General features: G+C 40.1%; 1 protein-coding gene across 6 annotated transcripts in view; it reads right to left on the bottom strand.

Moving 5' to 3' along the window:
* The window catches only part of usp54a (ubiquitin specific peptidase 54a), a 77,267-nt gene that overhangs the window by 16,676 nt on the left and 37,073 nt on the right, over positions 1–23,518 (bottom strand). For 5 of the 6 annotated variants that reach the window (XM_030155512.1, XM_030155510.1, XM_030155515.1 and 2 more), the window contains exons 3-12: positions 20,486–20,578; positions 20,266–20,400; positions 17,701–17,814; positions 16,540–16,622; positions 14,966–15,068; positions 14,732–14,878; positions 14,471–14,620; positions 4,249–4,417; positions 2,963–3,154; positions 2,185–2,319 (exon numbers count right to left, since the gene is read on the bottom strand). In XM_030155512.1, the coding sequence (XP_030011372.1) occupies positions 2,185–2,319; positions 2,963–3,154; positions 4,249–4,417; positions 14,471–14,620; positions 14,732–14,878; positions 14,966–15,068; positions 16,540–16,622; positions 17,701–17,814; positions 20,266–20,400; positions 20,486–20,578 (1,321 nt within the window). The remainder of the gene's footprint in view (positions 1–2,184; positions 2,320–2,962; positions 3,155–4,248; positions 4,418–14,470; positions 14,621–14,731; positions 14,879–14,965; positions 15,069–16,539; positions 16,623–17,700; positions 17,815–20,265; positions 20,401–20,485; positions 20,579–23,518) is intronic. The other variant, XM_030155514.1, reaches the window with a different exon arrangement.

Genomic DNA, 23,518 nt, shown 5'->3' with positions numbered 1-23,518 from the left:
GTGTATTAAAGATATTAATCAATGCATGTCAGAAAATATTTTACAACTAAACAAAGACTACAGAAATACTCATCTTTGGTGCACAAGCTCAGAGACAGAAAATCGTAGCACACCTAATTCTCTCTCTCTTGACAGCAAAACTGAAGCAAGGAATCTGGGTGTAATTATCGACAGCAATCTAATCTTTCAAAAGTCATACCAACCACATTACAAGATCATCATTCTATCATCTCAAAAACATTTCCAAATTAGGGGGCTTTCTGTCACAATCAGACTCTGAAAAATGAATCTATGCATTTACAACAAGCAGACTAGATTACTGTAATGGTTTATTCACTGGGCGGCTGTTGGTAGAGTGGGTCATCCAATGACCGAAGGGTCAGCATGAGTGTGTGCGTGAATGTGAGGCTTTGAAAAGCGCTTTGGGCACCATGAAGGTGTGGAAAAGCACAATATAAATGCAGTCCATTTATCATTTACTGGACTCCCAAAATCAAGTATTCACAGGTTACAACTAATTCAAATTGCAGCTGCGCGTATTCTCATTGGTACCAAGATATGTCAACACATCACACCCCTTCTGAAATCTCTGCAGTGGTTACCCGTTACAACAAGAATCAATTTCAAAATCCTGCTCCTGGTTTACAAAGGACTTCATGGCCTTGCACCTCAGTACATCACATATATGCTCATCATTTACACTCAAGCAAGAACACTTCAGTCAATAGGCAGTGGCAACTTACTCGTCCCTCACACCAGATCCAAGAAAGGGGAGGCAGCTTTTAGTGTATATGCCCCACAAAAATGGAACCCCCTGCCTGATACAGTTAGACATAACACATCAGTAACCATTTTTAAAAACAGATTTTTTTCCCCAGTGTTCTGTTGAGTTGGGTGTGTGCATGTGCGGTTGTGTGGGTATGTGTGCACATGCGAGTTTAAGTGTGTGTACATATGATTGTTTACTTGCACGCTCTTTTTTTATGATTGTTTTTTTACTGTGGCTAGATTATATACCTGTTGTGAAGCACATTGAGTCTGCCTTGGGCATGAAATGCGCTTTATAAATAAAGTTGAATTGAATTTGGCCGATTTTGATAATTACGATATTACAGCACTTTGAAAACATCACATGATCTGATCACGCTGGTACTGATCTCAACTGATTAATCTATTACCTGTCAACATTAAAGTAACAAACAAGATCGATTATTTTTTATTTGAGTATGTCAAAATTTCAGATGATTTCTCCTCTATGACGTTAACAAAATATCTTGTCATCTTGAGCTTTGAAGAAACACAGATTTTTTTTTTTTTTTTTACTTCTTTTCCAACATTTGATAAACTAAATAACTAGCCTACTTCATAAATCAAGAAAATAATGGATTTATCAACAGCCAAATCACTGACTACCACCTTCAGGGTCCATTTAGGTGGAACTAGAACATCTATTATTTTTTTTAAATCTCAGGTTTAATATATTATGTATTTTGTTACAGTAGTTGTAACTGTGACCCTTATGTTATTTAAATTAAATAATGACTTCCCATTCAAATTATTCAGTTCAGAAAAATGTAAGAGCCAAATGCACCCTCACTCTATGCAACAAGTTGTACCTACTGCACGGGCACCACAACATCTATAAACACCAAATAACAGAGATGCAATATTACCACAGTACAGAGTTAGTTGTAACATCACCAACAAAACATCCATATATACAGTGGTGGGCAATCAGGGCCAGCAAGGCCTTTTCTGCTGGCCTGAACACTATCAGAAACCCTGACTGACATTTACAACCTAAATTCTAATATTTGTTCAATGAAATCGTATTAATTTATTGCCGATAGACTACTCTCTTCATTTCTTAGCGTTTGTCTCGCCTGCACTGCTTTCCGTACATGTATGTGGATGGAAGATATTTGGTCCAATCAGATTTCAGTCTCTGTGTGCTGTCAGGGTTAATCTAATCTGCCCTGGGCCTTCAGAATCGGTAGTACTGGCCGATGTAATTTAAACTGTATAGCATCAGGCCTCTTTCTTTAACCAGTCAGATTTTGATTTCGCCACAGAGGTGTGTTTTTCTGAGTGATGAGTGACATCACTGCTGTAGTGTCCTCCTAGCTTTGTTATTAGACCCAGTGTCGTATTTCCCTGCCCCCGTGTGGTCCCAGCCCCGCCTACCCTCACTGTGATAACCAGTCGATGAGGTTTCGTTTTCAGGTTTAGATCGCCAAGGGCGGCTAGAGTTGTGCCTCTTTTCCCCGTCCCCGCCTCCCTTCCTCAGAGAATGGTGCTGCTCACTGTCCGTCACGTGGCCTTGGCAATGAGAAGCATGGCAATGGATGTTTACAATATCATGCAACACAACAGACAAAAAAGAATGCAATGAGTGTATGCAATGAGTGTAATTGGCTGAAGGTCAAACCCATACAGAAATGGGTTTCTGTAAAGGAGTATTCTCCCTTCCCAGTCCACAACAGAAACCCAATAGCTTCAGATATATGCAAAAATGTAGCTAATACTTTCTTAATACATATGAAGACATGTGGCCATGCTCAAACACAGTAAAAAAACAACTGACATTATGAGTGAGCCAACCACAGATAATGTTAGCCAATCAAATGGTTAGCTTAATGTAGCATGAAGACTGAACAGAGTGAAACTGCTAGGCTGGCTCTTTCCAAAGAAAATGTCCAATAACCCATTATTACATTTATTGGCTTATTAGATAAAAACATTTGTTGATGATGAAGAATTGACCTCAAGTTTTATCATCTTTACTTGGTTGCTAAGCAAGATGCTGAAACATTTCTGCATGTGCAGGTAGGTCTATGTTGTTGCCTTTGGCCAATAAGACCTAAGCTAAGCTAATCACCTGACTGGGGGCAAACAGTTTTTTCTAAGCTAAATCCTACTGAATGCTATTATACCTTCTCCCTTTTCTCAGTTTTGGACCTACCTATGGTATCCAGGCTGCAGAGCGAGGTGTGCAAGGGTCCATCGGGACGTTCGATGCAGATGACAGTTCCCTGGGAGTCAGAGGAGTAGTGACTGGCCAGGGACTCATGGTGCGAGTGGGAGGGCTGTCGGTATGAGTAGCTCTCCGTCGACGAATCGGTGCGAGTGTCGCTGGAGATGGAAGGCTCACGGCCTGGTCATGGACGTGTAGGGGTGGGGTTAGTGGACAAATGAGGCGTCACTGACTGTATACGCGTGCTTATGTATATTCTTATATTTACACACACACTGTACTGTACACATCAGGTAAACTCAAACAACCAAAACAGGCTTCTCAGTGCATTAACTGGAAAAATGTAGTGACTGTTACTCATTCTTCTTCCAAAACTTACAAACTCTCATAGCTCAAATACTGCAAATTGCATTAATTCATGCTTTTTCTCTATTAGTGCCATGAGGCTCTTTTAAAGATGATGATTCTGATATTGTTTATAATATTGAAGGTGTTGCAGTAAACTATTTCCATATCCGTTTATGACAAAGAAACATAATAAAGTCTATGAGAGTTTTGGTTAGCACGCTATCAGTAATTCATTCAGTCAGATATAGCATTTTATATTTGGCACATAACATTTTGCACAAGTAGGCAATCATCAAGTTCATCTATGTTCTGATGTGGGCAAATATGGAAGATAGCATTGCTTTAGTTCCCTCAACAAAGGGTGAATGTGAATTTTCCATTGGCCTTTGGACAAAGGTTTTACTTAAACATTTAGCACAGTTCAATTATCTTCAAATAAGCCTAAAAATAAATGTAAAACAAAACAAAAAATGCTTTGTCAGTGAATAAAGAAGAAACAAAAATGTTTAAACACTGAAAAGGGCTGATTTGGGTAGAGACCAATCAGAACTTAACTCTTGTGACAATATGCCATCACTGTGTATGTGAAAATTACCATGAGTTTCAGAGTTTTGTGATGGTTAGTACAAATGCTCACAGAAAGTCACAGCACACATGAGTGTTCCCTGCATATTTCTGTAGAATTAATGGCAGGAGTCTTGTAAATGAATACGCTTGTAGGATAACGGTCCTATGTGCTGCATGCAGGCACATTTAACTACAACAACAGACACGACTATGCCTACTTGTCCAACTGCTCTTAAGTAGCGTCAGTCATGTCTGTCATTGCACTACCACTACAACTAAAGCGAGCACTGATTCTGGTTTAGTTACCTGAACATTTGCTGTTGTGCTACTACTACGACTCCTAGCTGTGTTGTAGTTACCCGAGTCTTCGCTGTCGTAGCAGGCCTTGTTGAGGTGGTGAAGGTCAAGACGTGGAGGCAGGTCCTGCACTGACACCGGCGTGCCCCGCGGGTCGGCGTACAGCAGCAGCAGAGGCTGGTAGTGACCCTTAATGCAGCGCGAAACCACGTCCTTCCACTTTGGACCAATCTGCAGCAGAGTAACAAAAGCGCTTGAACTAATGGTTGAGATGGCAGTTTTTATTTAAGTGTCATGAGGCTCTCTTAGCATTTTTATTTTTAAATACAGATATGGTAATAAGAAATTCTATGATTTTTAATCAAAAACTTTGCAATTTTTTTGCAAGAGAACACAGTTCAATTTTCTAACAACTTATGGAAAATGTTAAAAGTTATTTAATAGTTAAATTACAGTACAGGCCAAAAGTTTGGACACACCTTCTCATTCTTTGCATTTTCTTTATTTTCATGACTATTTTCATTGTAGATTCTCACTGAAGGCATCAAAACTATGAATGAACACATGTGGAATTATGTACTTAACAAAAAAGTGTGAAATAACTGAAAACATCTCTTATATTCTAGTCTCTTCAAAGTATCCACCCTTAGCTCTGATGACTGCTTTGCACACTCTTGCCATTCTCTTGATGAGCTTCCAGAGGTAGTCACCTGAAATGGTTTCCTAACAGTCTTGAAGAAGTTCCCACAGATGCTTAGCACTTGTTGGCCCTTTTGCCTTCACTCTGCGGTCCAGCTCACCCCAAACCATCTCGACTGGGTTCAGGTCCGGTGACTGTGGAGGCCAGGTCATCTGGCGCAGCACTCCATCACTCTCCTTCTTGGTCAAATATCCCTCACACAGCCTGGAGGTGTGTTTGGGGTCATTGTCCTGTTGAAACATAAATGATGGTCCAACTAAACGCAGACCGGATGGAATGGCATGTCACTTCAGGATGCTGTGGTAGCCATGCTGATTCAGGTTGCCTTCAATCTTGAATAAATCCCCAACAGCGTCACCAGCAAAGCACCCCCACACCATCACACCTCCCCCTCCATGCTTCACGGTGGGAACCAGGCATGTAGCATCCATCCGTTCACCTTTTCTGCGTCGCACAAAGACACGGCGGTTGGAGCCAAAGATCTGAAATTTGGACTCATCAGACCAAAGCACAGATTTCCACTGGTCTAATGTCCATTCCTTGGGTTTCTTGGCCCAAATAAATCTCTTGTGTTTGTTGCCTCTCCTGAGCAGTGGTTTCCTAGCAGCTGTTTGACCATGAAGGCCTGATTCACGCAGTCTCCTCTTAACAGTTGTTGTAGAGATGTGTCTGCTGCTAGAGCTCTGTGTGGTATTCATCTGGTCTCTAATCTGAGCTGCTGTTAATTTGCGATTTCTGAGGCTGGTGACTCAGATGAACTTATCTTCAGCATCAGAGGTGACTCTTGGTCTTCCTTTCCTGGGGCGGTCCTCATGTGAGCCAGTTTCGTTGGAGCGCTTGATGGTTTTTGCGACTGCACTTGGGGACACATTCAAAGTTTTTGAAATTTTCTAGACTGACTGACCTTCATTTCTTAAAGTAATGATGGCCACTCGTTTGTCTTTACTTAGCTGATTGGTTCTCGCCATAATATGCATTCTAACAGTTGTCCAATAGGGCTGTCAGCTGTGCATCAACCTGACTTCTGCACAACACAACTGATGGTCCCAACCCCATCAATAAGGCAAGAAATTCCACTAAGTAACCCTGACAAGGCACAGCTATGAAGTGGAAACCATTTCAGGTGACTACCTCTGGAAGCTCATCAAGAGAATGCCAAGGGTGTGCAAGGCAGTCATCAGAGCTAAGGGTGGATACTTTGAAGAAACTAGAATATAAGAGATGTTTTCAGTTATTTCACACTTTTTTGTTAAGTTCATAATTCCACATGTGTTCATTCATAGTTTTGATGCCTTCAGTGAGAATCTACAATGAAAATAGTCATGAAAATAAAGAAAATGCAAAGAATGAGAAGGTGTGTCCAAACTTTTGGCCTGTACTGTATGTTAAAATGAGCACCTAAGTAAACCCAGGAAAAAAACCCTTTGACAGCAAATTGTGAATCACACAAGACATCTGAGAATTCATCTGATGCTCTCAGAAACAGTTAATGATGCTTTTCACAATTTTCTGAAATGTTATACAACCACACATTCATAAGACAAATCACTTGCTCAACATCTCAGTTTAAGAATATCCCCATATTATAAGACTTTTTCACCTTCAGATGTGAAAGAGGAATTTGGCGTCTCCCTAGGACCTAAACTTTCCACAATATATTATGACTTTCCACATCATCTAAAACATCTTTAAATATTGACTCAATAGATGCATTTTCTGTCCGATCCAACCTTGTCAATCACATAAAGATAGAAGTAAGCAATCATATCCAACAATGACAAATACATTTTTGACAGAAGTTCAATGTATACCTGTGGAAGCCAGGGTATTACATATTTACAGACTTCACTATAGACCATAATCTCACGGTAACCATTTTCCTCTAGCACCACAATAAAGAGCAATCAGAATTTTTTTTTTTTTTTATGAGTTTGCTATTTACTTATTGATGAGCAACTGAAAAGAAAATAGAAAGTGCAAGTATGGGTGGATATTGAGCCATATTTAAAATTAAAATGGCATATTTAAAACTGTTAAACGCCAGTTAATATTTGTATTAAATCACTTCTTGGTTAACAATATTGTCTGATCAAGCACTTGGTCAGATGAAAAGACAACAACAAAGATATATCCTAATTATTTTTAACCTCTCACCGTATCACAGTACAGGAATGTTAGCTACCAGGTGTTTGAATTCTAACTGGGAATCAAATACGATGTTATCATTGGGAACATGACTCAATATCACCCCTTATTATAGGTAGATCCAGTGATGTGATTTTCTGTGTTTATGTTACTTAACACAGCAGTATGACATCATCATTTCATTACAGATTCTGGGGTTCCTATCCTATGACATCAACAGCAGACAATGGCTGCCATTGGCATATGGTCTATTGGCTTCCTTTTCAAGCTGCCATTGGTTTGTTAGAGGCAGTTTAACATCATTGCAAACTAGGACTTGACTATGTGTTATTTTATCATTACCTGAATATGCTGGAGCTCAAACTGTGTGCAACTGTCATTTAAAGGATAATTAAGGTGATTTTCTATACTTCAGGATTTGTGAACAATCTTTTCAGCCTTACAAAGGTACTAACAGCAGCGATAAATGACTCCCACAAACAGGATTGTCTGTGTGTACCCTGATTTATCAATGAGGAGAAAACCATTAAAACATACCCAAAAACCAAAATAACACATCACGTTTCCAATAAAAATGGCTCCAAAGACTAATAATGACCTCATTTTTTACAATAGCTTTTTACAACTAGCAGTCATGGACTGTACTGAATTCACCTCTAGTGCAATAAAGGGATGGCTTTCATTAGACGTCACACAGATGGATGGACAATACCATTCACCCCTCTAGCCTGAAATCAAATATTTGGCATTTATTTTAACTTGCATTACTGCAAATTCTACATTTTTGGTTTCTGGATCTCTGGTTAATCAAACCAAACACATCTGGTGATGTCAGATTATCATGATAAACATATTCCAGATGATAATTAGAACAAACAATTCATCAATGACTTTTTAGATTATCTGACACGTCACAGCACACAGTCAGATTTTCTACCTCTGCTGAAATAGTTTCAAGTGAATTCACAAAGTTCCAGCTGCCGTAAGGAGGTCCTCATCAAATGGAAAACAGCAGTGAGAGCAACTGAAATGTCCGTCCATGTGCTGCTTTAGCCTGTGGGAAACACACCGTTGTTGTCGTCCTATCTCTTGTTGTCTTTGGTGGGACACAAAGCTTCCCATTTGTCCTTTTAACCCTTCTTCCATTCCCCAGAGGTCCACATCGTGTCCACGTCTACAGATGGGACATCCAGAAATCCAAACCGCTAACTCGTCCTCTAGGTGTGTGCCACAGTGTGTGTTTGTTTGGAAAAAGTGTGTGTCAAAGAGAAAGAGACAGAATGAAAGTCTGCAGTGTGAGCAAAAGCTGAGGTGTGTGTGTGTGTGTTCTGACCACACCCTCGGGTCCAGCTGGACTGATAAACAATAGAGGGATATCCTTGTTTTTACAGCAGCAGAAACGCAGAGCAGCACAGATTTCATTTAACCACAATTATTAGGCCACAGTCGTGACAGTAAGAAGACTAACTGAAAAGCAGAAAACGAAGGAGGAGAGGAAGGACAGGAAGAAAAAAAAAAAAAAAAGACCACCAGCTACAACATGAGCTCATTTCTTTTTATCGGTGTGCCTCCATTGTACAGTTTTCCATGGACACGAACATAAAGCAACATAACAAATCCAAAGTATCAACAAGAGCTTCCTTCATGTCCCAATGCCCAATCAGTTCACTGGACAAACTCTGGACAAAAGCTGAAACGATTAATCAATGAGTTGACTTAACCTCCTAAGACCCAGGACATGTCAGCAAAGTACAAGCTTTATTTATTTTTTTATTAAATAAGTGCCTATATTGGAAACATCATGATGCAACAATTTTTTTCAGATGCAATTTTTAAAATTTTATGGAATGTTCTTTGTGGTGGACAGTTTTCTTTTTTTTTTTTGTATAAAGTTGTGAAACTCTTGTTCACAAATGTGGACAGAAAACGCATAGCTGGGTTTTAGGAGATTAAATCTATTAAAAAATAATTATTCGACTACAATTTTTCCTGAATTGAAGTTCATTTCCTTAATTTTGCTGCTGCTAAACACTGGTTCCACTCCTTTGTCACACGAACGCTTACTGTGGTGCACATGATGCCAGGATCAACACAAACAACATGGAGTGTAGTTCAGAAGAGACGCGGACAAAAAGGCAGAAAATGTCTTTTGTTTATGCGTTCTATGTCCTCACTTTTCTTAATTTCAGCTATCACTTTATTTTTCAGTTTTATGTGAAAGTTAGTAAGTTGGATACAAATGTGCTGAAGACTGCAGTGCACATACTGTATTATTTGTTGTCATTGGATTTGCTGTTTATATCTATAGATATTTTTATATATACACTTTTATATACTGTTATTGTTGCTGTTATTGCTATATAGATTTTTTTCATATCCTATTACTTTTATACTTTTTGTGATTGTTGTTTCAGCTGGCTCTGGAATAAAGCACACTGTCATTTTCAGATATGTCTGTTTCACAATTTTACTATTTTTTTTCACTTATTCAAATAATCATTTAATCAAAGAAAATAATCGATAACAAAGATAATTGATAGCGACAGCTCTACTCCTGACAGTGACTGATCCTTATGGTTGTCACAGATCAAATCAAGACGTTCTTGACTGACAACAAATCCATTAGCCTATCACAATTATTAGATAATCATCATATCACACTTGGTTGAAATACTTGCAATTATCTGACCTAATTATATCAAACATTTCCATTCAGTCGTGTAATAACAGTTTGAAAAAACAAACTAAAGTAACACACCAGACTGCTTATTAGAATTTGATTGGTGCTCTTTTCATCTAAGTTTTGTCACTTTCTTCTGTTACAAGTTCATAAATTGAATATTTCATCAACAGGCTGTGTATATTTAGGTCATGAAATACACACCTGATCAAAATGTTAAAACCAGTTGAAAAATTGCATTAATTTACATTTTGCACTGTTGGATCTTAAGAAGGTTCTAAGTAGAGTTTCACAATGCAAAAAGAAGAAATGGGAGAGAGACAAAAAAAAATTGAGTAAGCAATTTATTGAAAACAATAATTAAACTGAAATAGGCTGTTCATCAGCTGATCAAAAGTTTAAGACCACAGCTCTTAACAGCCAAAATTAGTCAAGACAGTCATTTTGAATTCCTTAAAAGATCCTGAGGGTTATGGAACAAAAAGTCAAGTGGTAGACCCAAAAAAAAAATTTCACCGGCTGAGCCAGAGGATCCGATTGGCTGTCCGTCAAGACATGGGACGATCCTCAACCCAAATTCAGGGCGTTACTGGTGCCGACTGCAGCCCAATAACCATCAGACGGCATCTGCCAGAGAAAGGCTTTAAGAACAAAAAATGTCTTCAAAGGCCTCGTCTCCTTCAACGTCACAAAATTGCCCATTTGGACTTCGTAAGAGAGCACCAAACATGGGACGCTGAAAGGTATAAGCAAGTTTTATTATCTGATGAGAAAAAAAATCTAACCTTGACGGTCCTGATGGCTTCCAACGTCTACCACTTGACTTTTTTGTTCCATAACCCTCAGGATCTTTTAAGGAATTCAAAATGACTGTCTTACCACGTCTAACCACAGCAGCGATGGCGTGTTGCCAAAGGCATTGCTTATGCAGCTCAATAATCCAACCACGTTCCAAGAGACAAAGCTTTTTAGCCTTTGCCATCAGGAGGTCATGACAGTGTGAATACTGACAGAAAATGACACTGAATCCACATTTTTGCACAGATTTTGGCTTTTAAGGGCTGTGGTCTTAAACTTTTGATCGGCTGATGAACAGCCTATTTTGTTTTCAATAAACTGCCCACTCAAATTTTTTTTTTGTCTCACTCCCATTTCTTGTTTTTGCATTTTGAAACTCTACTTAGTACCTTCTTAAAGCTATACCTACTGATCTGGCATTTCTCACAGCACTTGGTAAAAATTTGAACATGAACAACCCGCCTCCCTCCAAAGCCCCGCCTGCTTCCCCCTGCCTGAGCTCTGACGCCGTCCTCCTCTCACCTGATGCACGCGGTGGAAGCGGAGGTGGAGGCGGAGGTCCAGTCCACTTCGTCGTGGCCACGGACCCCTCCCTCAGCAATCAGACACAACATTCACTTGCTGCACAGCAGCGGCTCCTGTTTCATCTGTAGACCCTGTATTTAAGGGTCTGGTCGGTGCAGCGCTGGGTCAGTGTCTTCACTGCACCTCATCACCTGGGCCATGAGGTGCCCAGGCGATGGGCGAACATACTGTGAGTATGCAGACTCCACAAATTTTCCATGGACATTTGAGGTTTCATAGTCTATACATTTATCATCATCCTACATCTTCCTACATTGAATGACACCATGTACGTGTACGCGAGTCATAAAAATGTAGCTTTGTGCAGACCTGTCTGTGGAGTCCAGTACACCTGACTCCTGGACTTTATCTCCATCCTTCATTCACCAAACTCTGACTGCTGCAGTCGGGTTTTTCTGTTTGTTCCCCTTGGTTGTTTCTGTTTATAAATCCGTTTCTTACCTTCAACACGTGCATCTGAGTCCTATCCATTCACATCCCTAGACAGGAGACTGTGGTCAGTGACGGGAGGAGCAGCGCGAGTGAAATGTCAGATTCAGAGGTACCGGTATCGGATGTGGGGCGGCGGTAATGGATGACTGACAGGAGGCTCAGCCAGGCTCGGCCAATTATTTTATTAGGACAGAATAAAATGATTGGTCAGACATTTATCAGAAATATATGAGAATTAAACATTTTTGAGTTTCAAAACCTGGTGGATTTCTTTTACATTTTAGTTTGACACAAACTTATTAGGAGCATTTTAAGATTACAAAAGAAATGTGTAAAAATGCCACATCATACGGTATAGCTTTAAGATCCAACAGTGTAAAATGTAAATTCTCTCAATTTTTCAACTGGTCTTAAAATTTTGATAAGGAGTGTATCTGCCATGTTCAGTTTATGCATATTAACCAAAAGCAAATAAAAACTGAATTAATTTCATTTACTTATACAGTGGTGGCAAGATTAGGAATAACAGCATCAAATGAAATTATTTATATGTAAATTAGTAGTCAACTTAAATTTCAATATTGAAAGAAGTTAAATTGTATCAAAAGACTCACAAGAGCAATCAATGAATCCTACAAACAGTATAATCTGTTTCTGTACAACCTGGGTTACCTTACTGTGTTGTGAAGAAACACTGTTGTCTGAAAACCCTTTAAAACACACCAAGATTGATCATCAACCTGGGAAACACAAGGAAGTGCTGGTTTTTAACCAAATTGCTCAAAAGTCCAGTAATAACCATTGCTTTTTACAATGGAGACATCAAATCCTGCCAGACTTTACACTTCATTCCCTGTCCGCATTGAAGAACTGCTGGACAAAGTACAACCTGTGTGTATCGTACAGGTTGGATGAGGTCTTTTCCATAGAATCATGACTCTGCATTTATTATACCATACAGCAGGACATCTCCATCAGTATTGACTCCTTATCTCTGGCTCCTACCAATGTAGCACGTAACTTGGGAGTCATGATTGATAATCAGTTGACCTTCACAGATCACGTTGCCTCTGTCACCCGATCATGTCGTTTCACTCTGTTCAACCTAAGAAAGATCAGGCCATACCTAACCCAACAGGCCACCCAGCTCCTGGTGCAGACTATGGTTATCTCCTGCCTTGACTACTGTAATGCTCTTCTAACGGGCCTCCCAGCTTGTGTTGTCAAACCACTACAGATGGTCCAGAATGCAGCAGCGTGTCTGGTCTTCAATCACCCTGAAAGGGCACATGTCACCCCCTTACTCATTGAGTTCCACTGGTCTACCCATAGCTGCCTGCATCAAATTCAAATCCTTAATCCTAGCCTACAAAATCCTCAGTGGGTCTGCTCCTGTCTACTTAGGTGCACTAATAAAAGCTTATGTCGCCCCACGACCACTCCGCTCATCTGGGGAACGTTGTCTGGTGGTCCCCAGACCTTGTACAAGACAATCCAGGCTCTTTTCATGGGTCGTTCCACGTTGGTGGAACGCTCTACCAAGTACTATGAAAACAGAGGCATCCCTGCCTATCTTCAAGAAGCTCCTGAAGACCCAGCTCTTCCAGGAGCACCTCCTGTCCTAGCACTGTCAGACATTCCATTTTAAATATTTTAATAAAGTTCTTCCCAGGCTTATCACAGATTTTCCCAGGATTATCTGTGGACCTGCTGCGGTGGTCCTCCCTCTCTCCTGCCTTCATCATCATCACTCACTTATCCTCAACCGCCTCCATGTGTCTCCCACTACTCCCCCCTTCTCCCCCTCTCCCCCAGTCTCTATCTCTATCGCTGTCTCTTTTTCCCCTTCTCTACTCTCTCTCTTTAACCCCAACTGGTCAAGGCAGACGGCCATCCTCCTCAGTCTGGGTCTGCTCCAGGTTTCTGCCTGTTAAAGGGAAGTTTTTCCTTCCACCGTCACCAGTCACAAGTGTTTGCTCCTGGAGGATTCTGTTGGGTTTCTGTAAATTGGCTTAGAGTCTGGTTTTGACCAACTCTATATATAAAGTGTCATGAGAGAACTTTTTTGTTGTGATCTGGCGCTATATAAATAAAATTTGATTGATTGAGTGATTTAATTGGTTTTCCCCTGTAAGTCGCTTTGGAAAAAAGCATCTGCCAAATGCATAAACATAAACATTATATGTTCAATATATTCACAGGATTTGTCATGTAGTGACCAAGACTTGTGTGAATGGATCTACTGACTCATTCATTCATAAGATGAATCCACAAATGCTTCAGAGAAGGTTTGAACTGAGTAGATTTTGCTGGCTAAAGGTCAAAGGGTTTGATTAACAGAGGAAAAGTTTGAAGATGAACCACAAGAATCTTTATTAGAGATTCCCAGTCAAATGGATGAGACTAGGAAGAGTTCCAGAAAACATAAACTATTGATTAAGTATTTTTACAGAGAAGTTTAATGCAAGTCTATGGTCCTTGTTTCTCAGTAAAAACACAATTGTGTCCATGATTCATCACCACAGTCCTCTGTAAAAACAGTCTGTAAGTGTAGTGTAAGTGTAGACGCCCTGTTTCCCATGTTATTGTGGCACTTGGCACCATCATTATGTGTTGATCCTTTTTTCCTTCTTATGTTCTGTTCAGGATAATATTTCTTATGCAAGAAAAAAAATGTCAAAAATGTTGGTGAGAAGGACTGTAGACATATATGACTGAGAATAGAGTTGGTGATTTATATTTTAACCGCGTCAAATGCTTTGTGTGGCATATTTAGGAAATATAAGAATAACAAGGCAGTCAACAAAGGGTATAATAGTTATTATATGTTGTTTATTACACTGTTACTGGCTTTTTGAACTTGGTCAAATAAGACATATTTTGACCATGTACACCTCAGTTTATATAATGCTTGCTAAATTCAAACAGACAATAATGAACATACCTCCTTGACATGTGCATCATCAAAGTACATCCATCGTCGGATCTTTGTCTGAAAGAAGAATGTGGAGTAGTGTTTTCCATAGTAACACACCATGCCAACCAGGTAGAGCTCCGATTGCCGAGCCTTCTCCTCCGTCACCCTGTAAAACAGCTGCAGACCAAACACGGGATCTCAGTAAACTCACTTTATTTCATGTGTTCTCACTCTGATGAGACCAATGATTAATAGCTGTATTGTGGTTCTCTTCTTCCTCTTCCTTACATCTCCCAGGCGCAGGCAGGTTCCCAGGGTGTGGATCACATCCTCTGCCAAGTCCGAGTGGTCTGAGTCCCAGACCAGGCCGATGGTGATGATCTCTGGACTGTTGAGGAGGACTCGAGCCATTCTGAGCTGCTGACCACACTGACTCTGAGGAAGAGGAGGACCATTGGTCAGCATGGATCTTTACCTATTGAACTCTTCTTCACCTATCACAAATGAATACTGAAATCTTACAGGGCAGTTACGAAGGTCTCCCATGCTGGCGTTTCGCAGCAGCTCCCCAAACATACCAGGAGTGGCCTTCTCCCTCGACTCCAACATTTTCACTGCCTGGTTACTGAGAAAGACCAAGAGAGGAAGTGATGTTAGAGTTCTTAGACTTGATACCATGAATGAACAGAAAAGGTCTTTAAGCTGACTTCAGTAATATCTATATTATAAAAGCCAAGTGACCTCGGTGTGCATACGTGCAAGTGTGTATGTGTATCAGCTTTATAACTGAAAAACTGGGCAGAGCTAGCCTTTGCCTTTTGGAGTACTTATGTATTTTGGGTCAAGGATCAGACAGCCGAAAACTGCATATTGATACGACCAATAGTTTTGGAGTTATTGGTTTTTAAAATTACAATGGGTTTACATTGTATGGGGGGTGGGGGTCTGGATCTGGATCAGCAGAAACACGGGGACATGACAGGAAAACTGGATCTGGCTGTCATTACACACTAACAAGGTCGGTCTGGTTCTGGACTGTGCAGGCTCCAATTGGACCTGAGTTCAGATCCCAAAATGGAGTGAGTCGCAATTAATCTTTAATCCTGTGTAAAAGTCTATGGTCCACATCCATGTCAATACAAAAAAAAATATAAGGGCCATTATATTTCTTCCTAATCTCTGTGTTACATCAATAAACTTAGCAAAGTTATCCAGTAATGTGAATGTGATGAAGTCATACAGTAACATTACTGTAAAGCCCTTTCAAAGAAATACATAATACCACTATGAAAGCATTCTTATCTGTTACTTTTGATTTCAATACAAAACTAAATGAGGGCCATTATATTTTTTTGGTAATCTCAGTGTTACACGATTAAACTTAGCTCAGCTCCCCATTATATCAATTCTACTGCTTCTAGAACCCATGGATTCCCACAGGTCTATGCGCTAGTTTCAACATTATTAGTCAATTATTTGTCTATTTTCACACTGAATTGGAGGGATCAAAAATAATAGGTGCGAAATAAATGATAAATGATTATCAGTAAAACGAAAAAACAATTTTTTGAAAATTTCATTTCACTGATGATAGGCTGTTACTCGTGATATGTGACCAATCAGATCCCAGAGTGGAAGCAGCTGCATCAGAGTCAAAGTAGCACATTTTTACATTCATGTATTATACATTTTTAAAAAATACAGATGGTGATGACAGCAGAAATAAAAATCAGATCAGTAATAACTGCCATGGATACAGACAAACTATTTGAGTGTATTTAAATAAATAAATAGTGATGTCACAGAGATATTGCTACACTTTCAGATGTCAGATATTCTAATTTCTGATAAAAACTAAAACATCATGACCCAGTCCAGAGTGTAAGGCCCTGCTGGGTCGTATGGCTTTAAGAGACATGAGAGGAATGTGCGACAATGATTCACCTGTTTGTGATTGAGGGTGATTAGCCGGTTGCCCTGGTGATATGAAACTTAGCAACATAAATGTGGTGATGAGTAAGGTCGGGGGGGGGTGTGTTTTCCTCATCTGAGGGAGAGCTAAACATAGACCCGGAGATGCACAGAGACAGACTTACCACAGCGAGGTGGTGGAGATGTAGTGGACCATCTGAATAAAGGGCAGAGGGTCTGAGGACGCTCCACAGCTGCTGCACACACACTGACACACACACACACACACACGCACACACACACACACAGGTCAGCATCACAACATTTCAACACAAAAGCCTCTGTGGTCATATGAGTAAAGGAGCAGCACCTCCTGGTGGTCAAATAACTACTGGAATGACTGGAAAGAAAGATGACACACAGCACAGACCCCATTATGTTATAGTAAAAACATATTTTTGCACCTTTTCTTAATATTAAACCCTGAAAACAACTTATCAGTGACCTAGCTTAGCTTTTGATATTCACAATGCTATAGTGGACCACTGTACACATAAAAATACAACCAATGTCACTGTATCTCAATGGCATTTTCTATCAAGAATCAATAACATCTTGAATCTGCAAGGTTGTAAGGTTTTGCCACTATGTTAAGCCACTTTTACACAGAGATCCTGGAAAAAAGGTGAGATGGTGATCCCACCTTTTTGCCATCACTGACCGATTTCCACAGCCAAGCCAAAGGAGTAACAGAGGTGAGACAGGCCTGCGCTCATTTTTAAATCCCCCCAGCGTGGGGGTCACACACACACGTCATAAACACATCACACCTTGGTTGCGGGACAATACCTCTTCAGCCCAAAGTTGGCCGAGGGGTAAAAATTGTAATCAAATAATTTTTATTAATTGATTATTCGCTTTGTTTTGGCTCTAGGTTGTAGAGACAGAGCTGAGAAAAGTGTAGTCCTTTTCATCCACCATGTAACTAAATTCAATTTTGAATGACATGTTGCTGCTCTGAGTATATTATTAGGAACAAAAAAATATCCTCCTCTAGCTCTAAGAAAACTCACAAGGTCTTTGTCCAAGCCATGTTCCTATTTATCTGACAGCATTCAAAAGTGAAACAATTGTCAGTAAAGACATTTTCAACCAGGAAAGCACACAGCAACATAAACTAAACCCTCATATTTAGACCAAACTGTTGGTACACTGTTGATACTGCACGACTGAGCATTCAGCCAAACGGGAAAAAGAGACCACACACCAAACAAACACACGGTGGGAGAACAGGCAGTAAACAGGCAGGACATGTAATGGAACCTTTTGGCTAGAGTTGGTCTCACCTGCTCGAACAGCGTCATGGCAAACTTCTGGTGTGGGATGCAGTGTCTGGCTGTGCAGATGTCTTCTTTGGTCTCATCTGCGATGTGAAAGTGAATCCTCATCAGGATGTTCTCCTGCACAAACACAACACAAATGTAAAATCTGGGTGATATGAACAAAATTTTTAAACTTTCAAAAAAGAATGCAGCAATATTAAAATGTACTTTGACTTGTATTACATTGTGGTCAACATAAATACATTTTATATTCATATTCTGTTTAACTTCATCAATAAACTTTGTTCTTTAGCTGATCTAATTTTAATAACTATTATCTTCAATAGTTTTACAACATATTTGGACACACATATAATAATAACAATAATGAATAATAATGCAATAATAATGAATCAAAATGATGGGACCCTAGGCAATTTTTTTTTTGGGGGTGGCGCAAAAATGTTCTTGTGTGAAGCTCCCCCACACACAGGTTTTAGTCAAATACACAGCCTGGCTCACAAAAAAAAAAAAAAAAAAGTCACACATGCAATATTTGACTGAACCCCCTTTGGTTTTGATTACAGGAGACATTCACAGTGACATCTTTTTTTATGTAGTGTCACAATAAGCATCATAATATTTTTTTCATCCATAGTTGCATTGATTTTTGATTACTGATGATGGAGAATCAGACCGCTGCATCAAGTCTTCATCCCATCCCAAATTAGAGTCTGGACTTTATGGAGGCAAATCCATGTGTAAATGATGTCCCATTCTCACTGAACCATTCTGTCACAAGCCTGATGATCCTGATCAATCCTGACACTGTCCAATATTTTTGACATTAGAGACATGAGAGGCTACTTACTGCATCAGTTAGAGTTAAATAACTTGTTCCAGCTGAAACATTATCGACCACTGCAGTACTTACCGATGGAAGGATCTGAACTATTTGCCAAGTTAAATCCAGTGAATGTCTCCTATAATCAAAAACAAAGGTAACGCAGTGAAATACTGCATGTGTGACTTTTTTGTATTTTTAACCGGGCAGTGTAATAGAAAATTTTCATGAGGGAGGACCCCCAAAATCCCACAATCAAACAATCTTCTCATCACTCTCTCACAACCTAAGTCCTGATGAAAAATAGGAGAAGAAAATAATGTGTAAGAGATAAAAGACCCAGTGCTTCACAAATCTTTTCTGCTCAAGGTTCAAAAGTATTCTGTTTCCTCAGAATGTAAATGTACTTGCATATGTGGAGAATTGACATCATGCTTTTGCTCTTCCATTGTTAAAACAGTTAAATAAATATTGCGATGTCATACATAGTAAGACGTCAGTTCAAACAAGCAATATTAGCTCGGCTGCAACAGTGGCAACATCAGACACACAAGACAATGCAAACACTAACATACACAAACATCACTGTGACTTTTCTGCCACAAAAAAAAATTCTCCCCAACTTTCTTTTCTAATGTCATTTTTGTCTTGTTACATCTTCTATGTTTGTCATGTTGTATTTTTTATGTTGTTTTCATCCTGTCTCTTTTCGATTTTGCCTTAAGATTGTAAAAACTAAATTTATCAGACAATCTGTTTATATATAAAAGTACATTTACATATAAGAGCTTTATCCAGAGTAAAAAAGTGCACAAGACATGAATACAAGTAAACAATAACAGTTAAACTAAATCAATAAAATGGTATCTATATTATAAAAGCCTCTGTGTGCATGTATGTGTATCTGCTTTATAAGTGTAAAACTGGAAAGCCTTGCCTTTTGGAGTACTTATGTATTTTGTGTCAAGGATCAGACAGGTGAAACCAACGTATCGATACGGCCAATACTTTTTGAGATATTTGTTGTTTTTAAAATTACAGTGGGCTTACAGGCAGCCCGCGGAGGAGTCCATTCACAGCCACAGGGGCTGGATCCGGATCTGGATCAGGATCAAGTCCGGCTGTGATCACACACAAACAAGGTTGGTCTGGTTCTTACTGTGTCCCCCTCCGGACAACCCCCCCTTGCCGTAACACAGTGACAGACCATTCTGCGCAGAGTGCGATCAGACGGACTGGAGTTCTGCAGATCCGCACACAGAACGGCAGTGAATCGCAATAAACAGTCATGTTCAGTCATGTGTAAAAGTGTTATGCTGCCTTGACAGACTGTTCTGTGCAGATCAGATCACACCACACGGACTGGAGATCAGTGGATCCGGACACAGGAAAACAGTGAGTCGCAATAAACCGTCATGTTCAGTCGTGTCTCAAAGTCTATGGTCCATGTTGATGTCAATACAAAACAAAATGAGGGCCATTATATTTCTTCCTAATCTGTGTAGCCACCAGTAAGCTTAGCTCAGCTCCCCATTTTATCAACTCTACTGCTTCTAGAACCTGTGGATTCCCACGGGTCAACACGCTACTAACATTTTAAAAAATAATTAAAATTAAATTCATATTTATGTTGGGTATTTTAGCCTATTTGGTCTCGAGTTTGGAGTTTATGATCCAACACCATTGATGAGAAGCTGCAGGGAAAAACTTTAACAAGTGAGCTCAAGTGTGTGTATGAGACATACGAAGCACTCTGCAGCATCATCCATAATGCCGAGCTGAAACCTCTGTTCATCCTGGAAGGTTTTGGCGAGGGCACTGCGAAGAGCATCAGACGGCAAGACTTTCTCACTGCTGTACTGAAATTGAGCGAAGATATTCTGAAGAAGAACACAAAGATAGTGAGGTGAAAAATGGGATGAATGTGTAGTCTGGCCATTGGTATCAATGTGAATGAGGTTTTACCTTCAGAGCACAGAAGATGCACGAGTCCTCCATGCACTTGTGAGTGCTCAGCTGACGGAAACTGCGACGAAAGATATCCAGGTGCCAGAGAACCTGAAGACATACAACACTGAATTTAGAAATTAGCATGCATAAAACAAAACCTATATCATAATACTGGAAGGTCTTAGAGCATCTGTGTGTGTGTGTGTGTAGATCAATTCTGAGAAATTGAGACAGTTTTTACCTGGCCAATTTGGTACCTACAGTTGAGGAATAGTCCCATCTCCACATTAAATGTCTTGGCAATTTGATAGGACCAATATTTTTAGAGATATTAATCATTTTGGAACACAGTTGCCTTAGAATCACAGAAGTGCAGTACCATGCTGCATGATGGGAAATGGAGTTGAAAACAGGAATGCTATATTTACTAGCTACAGTCCAGATGTATAGATATCAGGGTCGGATCGAGGGGGGGGGGGGCAATACCCCCTTAAACAAACATCCTGCCCCCTCAAATGAAAGTCTGTGAAGTTTCAGGAGGTAGGGAAAAGGTCAATGAGCTTCAAAACAGCAGGAGACGTAGAAGAATTAGCAACGCGTGGTAAGTTTCACTAGGGGAAAGAGGAGATGTACGGCCGTACAGTCTGAGCCTAATCATTATGAGGTAGCCCCCAGTCTTACGAACCATTCACCCCCACCCTGTTCGTGCACTCCGTGGCTCACAATTTCACTCTGCATGCGCGCCTGCCTAAACATATATTCATTGTTGTACACATTTTAAAGAACTACTGTACTTACCAAACAATTTTTATGTCAGTACTTGTAAAACATAGACTAACACTTTTTTCTAAAGTCTGCTCTTCCCAGCATTAAAAAATTCCACATCGACAACCCGTGGTTTCCCACAGGTCACATACTAGTATTACATAATCATTTCTAAAGCAGACATTCATTTTCGTAGTTTCACAAAGTCAGGAATGTTGTTTCAGACATCCAGACATAAGACTGGATGTGTGAATAAACCTCAACATACTGATTTTACAACAATAATCCACCTCAAAAATACAGTGACGGGTCATTTTAGTAAGGGTGTATGGTTACTCCAGTTATTTCCAGAAAACATCATTTGTGCCGTCTCTGAGAAGTCGTTTTAAATGTACAGGGGCCGAGATGAGCAGACATCTTATGGAAATGTTGTAGAGCCATGAATGCATGTAAAATAATGATTTGACAAAGAGAAGCGTCAAAAGAAGCAGGAAACAAATTGCACAGACAGGACATAGGTGAAGAGAAAAGACGTGACTAAACCATGGTGACAGCACTGTTTTCCTGCCCATGGTATTGACACATTAAATAATCTACCTCTCTCTCGTCTCAGTCAGATGTCACTGCGTCTTCTCTTCCTGCATACATTGCATTAAATCCAAATCCCTCTGCAGATGTGTGTAATTTCTGAATTATATTAAAATTCTGAAGCAGCGGCCTGCCACCTGCCTGTCGATTTAAGGCTCTGACCTTTGAGCATTTTCAGGGATAGGCTCTCAAATGCATTTCAGGCCAATTCAGTTCTGTACTCTTCCACTCAGATGTTGAAGACCCTGGTCAGAGAACACTGGCGAAGTCCTTAACTCGTTTTCAAATAATCCTGAAAAATCCCAGTGGACTTCAGAGGACCACTGTCTACCCGCTGCACTATCAGCTCAAAATGACTGGGTTACATCACTGTGCCAACAACCAATCACACAGCAGCGAAGACACTCAGTCAGCCAATCAAAGCATAGCTTTCATGACCTGATGTGAAGGTGTGAGCATGTCAAAGTATGTTCATCTGCTGCAGGAGACCATCTGGACTCATGATGACTCGGAGTGTGTGTGAGAGAGATGGAGTGTATAAAAACTAAGGCTGATGTGTGGACGCCGGAGGGACAAACAGGTGTTTCACGTATGTCTGACTGTATGTCCTCATGTCAACAGATGTACAGTCGTATTAACTGCACACATTGGACCAGACTTTTTAAATGATGCAGATCTGCACTACATATCAAAAATCCAACAGAGCAGTAGAGACTGATGTATGGCCCTGCTGATTAGACATATGACTTCATGGCAGAATCATGTAAACAGTGACTAGGTAGAAGTCAGCACAATAGAAGTGATGTAACAAATGCAGAACACGAATGAAGGTTTACCATTAAAAACAATTAGTGAGAGAACCTATTGACCATTTCAATGTTGGTAAACAGTGATGACGGATTTTGTGGGTGGGGCCTAACTGGTGGCAGAAAATGCTAAAATCAGGAGAGTAATGGAAGATACAGAGACCTTCTCTGATTATTTTAATGGTCTGTCAACAAGACACAAGGTGTCTTCCAAAGATAAGTTGACCATTAGCAGCGGGGTGAGGTTTCCTGATCCATACTCATTGTCGGCTCAGTGGGTAACGAAATGGCCGAAGCTACAGTGGTCAGACATCTTTTTATAGCTTGTTGAAAATCCCAGCGTTCACACAAAAGAAAAGCTCAAGGCATACAAATCCCTCGATGTCTATAGCTTTGTTGCACTGGCCATTTTAAAGGTACGAATGTCATAGTACCTTGCACAATTATGCCGCAGAAAAATCTCATACGCAGCCCGTGTCACTTTTTATTAGTGAACATCCTGTTTGACCCTTCAGTTTAAGAGCACAAAGAACACAGAACAGGTTGTAATATACAACAGATTTTGTACTTAGTGTTCAATATCCTGGACATGACCACAAAGATTTGTCTGATGGTTTTCATGCGTCAGGACCAACGTGCTGCCCAGTCAGCTACAAGGACAAAATGCAGTTTTTCAAGACATGGGCGATCACAGACAAGTTGACCAACTATGACAGCCAACTGCACTTGCATGGCTGGTAAGTGTTCTTTAAGGCACATACTGACAACAAGACATTTTTCCTCCTCTTTTCCCTCCGATCTCTCAGTTTACCTCCACTGATATACAGTGTTTTTCTGCCATCTGATTGCATGTGCAACTATGGTGGCGTAGACTGTGACATCGACTCCA

This window comes from Sphaeramia orbicularis, chromosome 15 (genome assembly GCF_902148855.1).
Source record: "Sphaeramia orbicularis chromosome 15, fSphaOr1.1, whole genome shotgun sequence".
Lineage (NCBI taxonomy): Eukaryota > Metazoa > Chordata > Actinopteri > Kurtiformes > Apogonidae > Sphaeramia > Sphaeramia orbicularis.
Note: the sequence above shows the minus strand (reverse complement) of the source record. Positions and strands in the feature narration are given on the sequence as shown.